The sequence below is a fragment of the Microtus oregoni genome, unplaced genomic scaffold (assembly GCF_018167655.1).
Source record: "Microtus oregoni isolate MIOR12 unplaced genomic scaffold, Mior012 000053F_ref0000044, whole genome shotgun sequence".
Lineage (NCBI taxonomy): Eukaryota > Metazoa > Chordata > Mammalia > Rodentia > Cricetidae > Microtus > Microtus oregoni.
Window position 1 is genome coordinate 14,622,587 of NW_024543829.1, and position 6,000 is coordinate 14,628,586.

General features: G+C 41.9%; 1 protein-coding gene across 1 annotated transcript in view; it reads right to left on the bottom strand.

Annotated features, from left to right (window-relative positions):
- The window catches only part of CUNH11orf49 (chromosome unknown C11orf49 homolog), a 182,825-nt gene extending 178,286 nt beyond the window's left edge, over positions 1-4,539 (bottom strand). Inside the window, exon 1 of the mRNA XM_041637475.1 lies at positions 4,415-4,539. Within this exon, the coding sequence (XP_041493409.1) occupies positions 4,415-4,535 (121 nt within the window). The 5' untranslated portion in view covers positions 4,536-4,539. The remainder of the gene's footprint in view (positions 1-4,414) is intronic.
- Between the last annotated feature and the right edge of the window lie 1,461 nt (positions 4,540-6,000).

Here is a 6,000-nt window from a genome sequence, read left to right on the forward strand (position 1 = left end):
GTCACTCTATGTATTGATAGCAGAATTTAACCATGTGGACTTGAACTAGATTCCACCACTTATTAACTTGACATTTGATACCAGCATGTGTGTGCATGTGTGTGTATTTGCATGTACACATGTATGTGCATACATGTCTAGGACCCACATGGTGAAAGGAGTAAACTGACTGCTATAAGCTGGCCTCACCCTACCTCACCCTACATGTGCAGACTGGCACACTTACCCACACTCATCACCTATCTCCTTCATATACACATTTTTTAAAGAGCAACCAAAAAATTTTTAATGCCAGATTAAAGAAAAAACCTCTATCATTTATTGTAATTGCTCTACATACACAGACCTCAAAGGAAGAGTGCAACCTCTGATTTCTGGTTTCCTAGAGATAGCTATTATGTCACCCCAGTACCAACCGGTTCTACAGAAGCAGAGGAGCCAGCCTGAGTACAAGTGAAAGCACGCACTTCCACAATTAGGTGGAGTAAGAAGGAACCTCACCCCCACACTCATGCTCAGGTCGGCACTTAGGCGGTTGTGTAAGTCTGGGTCTGGAACGGGCTCCCTTCGGCTCTAGAGTTCTCCACACCCAGCAGACATACAGACGCACCTCAGCTGCTGGCATATGCCTCCAACAAGTCGCCTCCATACGGCTGGGAATATCTAGCCTTCTTCATCTCCTTACCAGGTCCTCTCTTCAGTCCAGATGTCAATACAGTATCTGTTGCTACACTGACTGCCTACATGAACATCTTTCCTGATGACCTTAGCCAGGTCAGGATTATAGGTTCCAAATTCACCAAGTCAATGTGGAAATCAAATCAGTTTACCCAACATGAAGAAAGGCTGCTTTCTTCAGAAATAGTCAAAAACCCAATACAATTCCTAGCTAGCAGGCAAAAGGGTTGCCTACAGGCATTCACTTACAGGTGTCACTGTGCCCCACACTATAATCCTAAACAGGGATTCCAAATGTACCTCCCAGGGGTACTCAGCTGTAGTTTTTTGGTTTTATTTTAGTGAGTGCCACGGACTTTCCTATCTATAGTATTTTGTTCTCTATGTGTATTTCCTTTCTAGCTCAATATATGCAAGTGAATTTATAAATTGTAAAAGTTAATCAAAGTGAATTAAAAAAATAAACAGATTTCAAGATCTTAAATCAGAAATATGATCTAACCTATAAAGAATGACTTTTAAATTTTATTTGTTTATCCATTGATTTTAATAATCTTTGAGACAAGGATTCACTATGTATGCCAAAGTGGCCTCAAATCCAGGATCCTCTTGCCTCAGTGGCCCCAGTGCTAAAATTATAGTCATGTGTCACCATGCACAGCTTCTAGGGCGTGGTTGTTAATGGTCATTATGTTGAGAGTGAATGTTTCCAAACAACATATCTCTATAAGAGAGCATGCTGTAATAGGCAGGGCTAGTTCTTCGGTAAGAATAAATGTGTTTCAGCAGTTACTCAATTTGCTGAACCATAAGGAAGTCAGTGAGTGACATGACTTGCTCAGGGAAGTACGAATATCCTGATGCCAATCAGGACTTTTAACTACACAAGAGAGGCAAAGGAACATTTGTGCAAGATTCAAGAACAGTGGATAGTTGAAGTCCATGAACACTGAAACTTTTCAAGTGCCCTGAAACAATGAATTAGCTCACAGACTGTCAACACTGCCACTAAACCAGTCTTTCACTTACGCCACTTAGAAAGAGACCAACTTCTGTTTGTCAAGGCAGCAGTCAACCACAGACATGCCTCTGAGATATGGACTTTAAATAGCAAAAATCCAAGGAACTGACAAGGTACTCGGATGGCCAAATATTTCACAGCTCATGGAGTAGTAAGTAAACTAGCAAAACACCTAAAATCTTTACCAAAAGTATAGGTGCTGATATTGTTACGCATTAGGTACAAAGTTATCTGTGCTTCTAGCTAAAGTCATCTGAGGAGGAAACTCCAATGGAGAAAAATGCCCCCCAAAAGGAGCTGTAAGCTATAGGCAAGCCTGTAGAGCATTTTCTTAATTAGTGATCATCAATGGGGTCACAATGGGGATCAGCCTATTGTGGGTGGTGCCATTTCTGAGGCCAGCCTGGTCTACAAGAGCTAGTTCTAGGACAGCAAGGAGTGTTACACAGAGAAACCCTGTCTTAAAAAACAACAAAAAAAAAATAACAAGAAAAAAAAAAGAAAGCAAATTGAGTAATCCAGGAGGAGCAAGCCAGTTAGCAGCACCCCTGAATTGTCTCTGTATCAGTGCCTGCCTCCAAGTTCCTGCCTTGCTTGAGTTCCTGTCCTCACTGCTTTGGATGATGAACTGTTACATGGAACTATGAGCCAAATAAACCCTTTCCTCCCCAAATTATTTTTGGTCATGGTGTTTCATCACAACAGTAGTAACCCTAACTAAGACACAGGTGTACTTTCCACCCTGCCCCCAAAGATAGGGCTTCTCTGTGTAACAGCCCTAGGTATCCTGGAACTTTCTCCGTAGATCAGACCTTCCTCTGAACCCCGATTGCTGGGATTACAGACGTGCTCCATGTTCTTTTATGTGCAGAATAATCTGTAGAAGGATGCACAGAAAGCCAGTACCTGTGAGGAACATGCCGGACTTGTGGAAAGGGAAGTGTGTCCTTTTACTATAAATTTCTGTTTGTATGTATCTGCTATGTGTGTGTGTGTGTGCCTGCAGAGTTCAGAAGAGGCCCAGGAGCCCCTGAGCTGGAGTTGCAGGTGCTGTGGGGGTGACGGGATCCAAACTCAGGTCCTCTGGAAAAGTAGCACATGCTCTTAACTGCTAAGCTATCCCCCAAAATAAAAGTCTTTATATTAAAAAGCCGTTTTGAAGCAACGTTTCATATGGTTAATTAAGAAAATTTAATCATCTACCAGGTGTGATGATTCATGCAGTAGATAGGCAGAGACAGGAGTATCCCTGCGAGACCAAGGCTAGCCTGGTCTACAGAGTAAGTGCCAGAAAGAACATCCAGGGTGACACAGAGAAACCCTGTCTTGAAAAATCAAAACAGAAAAGAAAAAAGAAATGAGCTATTGAGCTACAAAAAGACACGGAGTGGCTGTAAAGCCTATTCCTAAGTGAAAGACCTGTGAGGGATAAACAGAATGGCTCCAATCACTCGCAAAGGGGCAACATTTGAAAGTCAGTAAGCTCAGTGGTGGAAAGGGGTGGGGCAGGGGATGGATGAAGGGGTGAAGCACTGAGGGGTTCAGCACAATGAAATGATTCTGCTGTATACCTTAATAGTGACTGTACGATAATATGAATTTGTCAAAGTCCACAAAACTGCTCAGCACAAAGATTAAACCCCAATGTAAAGTATAGGCTTTTGGTAATCACACTGAGCTAATAATCAGTTGCAAGAAATGTATCACACTAATACAATATATTAATAATAGACGCTAAATAGAAGCCAGACAGTGGTGGTGCACGCCTTTAACAAAGCAGCACTGGGGAGGCAGAGGCAGGTGGATCTCTGAGCTTTGAGTTTGAAGTCAGCCTGGTCTACAGAGCAAATTCTAAGATAGCCAGGGCTACACACAGAAACCTTGTTTTGAAAAAAAGAAAACAGAAAAAAAAAAGGAGAATAAGAAGCCAAATAGAAGATATAGAGGGTAAAAAGAACTCTCTACTATTGGCTCAATCGTCTACAAGCTTAAAATTCCCCTAAATATTTAAGTCTGTGAATTTTTAAGTGTATATGTATGAATATAAGTAAATGCTTTTCACACTCACTGTAAGGTGCTTATCAAAGTACAGTACTTTCTACCACATAACCTTAGCTCAAAAGCAAGGTCCTGAGTCAAGTTCTGCAGTGGCAGATATGATCCTACTACTATCTAACTGTGTGGTTTTATGCAAGTTGTCTCTTTAGCCTTAGTTTCTCCATCTGTAAAGTAGAAAACAGCAACCCCTTCTAAGTCTGTTAATAAGAATCAAAGAAATGAGAATCAAAGAAAAGTGGCATGCGAAATGCTTGCCACAGTGTGTGACAAAAGAGAAAAGCTCGAAATTACATCGCATTATGAAAGCAAAATTATTATTCACAAAATGTCTGATGTCACTTCAAAGGCCAAGTTTACTCCAATACCAACCTATCAGGAACAGCCCTGTTTAGGGCCTCAGCTTCTTAACTGTGTTAATTTGAACGCAATGCTCATTCCCCGAGTGCTAGTCCACAGAGTTCAGACATTCTTTACTTCATAAATGTTATTTTTCATTCTTATTTGGCCCTACATTAGAGGCTCAGGCCCTGGAGCCCCTTCTTTCTGTCCCTCCCCATTCCATCCAGACCCGCTACATTCAGGCTCCACCCTTGTCTCCGCCCCACTCCACCCAACTTTACTTCTTTCCTTTCCCGAAGCTGAAAGACGCCCCCCTACCCAGATACTCGTAGTCCGGTAGAGCAAGGCGCTCGGGACTCAGCATCCTTTGACCGGGTAGTTTCCACGCTCCAGCTCTCCGGCTTCCGGAATCCAGGCTACAGCCTGTCTCTGTTGCCATGGTACCCATGCGGCCAAAGAAGAAATAGAAGGCGGAGAGGGTGTCACATAAACCGCTCCGACTGGCAACGCGGAGCCCACTACTTAAGTTCCGGAAGTAGTCTCTTCAAGATTTTTCTTTTCTTTCTTTTTTTTTTTCAGCTCCTATATTTAGGACTTGTTTTTAAAGCACTGAATGTGTCATATTTCGTGATGCCAGAATTACTGTCACTGGCTCATTTCCACAATTTCTGTATTTCATAATTTTTGTATATCCTAATGATAATTATTATGTATGAACTCGCACAAAACTGAAATCTTGTTATCTATTATTAATCACTTTTAGTATTTACTCTCTTAAGTTGCTACAAAGTACTCATTGTATATTGGCGGCTTCTCGGGATCAGGGATGTGCATTTTAACACCTAACACAAGAGGTTTTCATTAAGGGCCCGTGAGACGGTTCAACACCTTTAGTCGCTGAGTTCAAACTAAGGTACCCCGTATGGTGAGGAAAAGAGCACCAACTCCTTTCAAGTTGTTCTCTGACCTCCACGTATCCCCTGCCCCAAATAAATGTATATGTACATATAGACAGAGACAGGGTCTCACAAAGCCCTGGTTGGCTTGGAACTTGATTTAGATCAGGCTGGCCTTGAACTTATAGAGATCTGCCTGCCTCTGCCTTGCAGAGGGCTGTTTGAAAAGGTGTGTGCCACCCCACCCAGTAAAATGTCATTTTGAAAACTACTCATTAAGGCCCCTGTAAGTTAGCTGGCGTTCCTCTGAAATTCCTTTTCATCTTTAGACTCTACTTCTCTTATCCCTTATTATTGGATACCTCGTCAAGTGGTTTTCCTTTCTCCTACAAAGATACTTCACAAAGGAAGTGGATCAGAAACCAGAGCATTTATTAGATCCCCCACCCAATTATATCCTTTTTAAAAAGAAAGACCATCCATTGGTTTTCAAAGAGATATTTCCTTTTGCTCCTCCCTCCCCACAATAGAGATCTGTAGCAGCTGTCATAATCTAACAGTAGCAGAAAAAGTCACTTGGTCTTCACTTTTTTTTTTAAGTAAGTTCCCTTTCTTCCCCCTTTCAACAAGGGGAGGTTTTGTGACAAAGAAAGAAAACAAAATTTTTACCAACAAAGGAGAGGCTGGGAATCCCACAGACCACCTACACTGGGAGAAGGAAAGAGAAGCATCTTCTCTCATGTTCTGAGTGGCCTATTCTTAGCTTCTGCTAACAAGGAGCCTCTCAGACCTTATAATTCTCCCTTTCCCTTAAATTCGTATATATGTCTCAACTCTAGGCTCCTCTGAGTCACTCTGAATTTGGATGTGGAAATTAGAAAGGGACAGAGCCAAACTAGGAGCAGTGTTTAGTGTTCTGAGGTAATGAATTTGATAGGAAGTCTTACAAATTTGATTTAAAAGAGTTGCCTTCTCCTTCCTCCACCGCTCCTCTATGAAGCTTGAGGG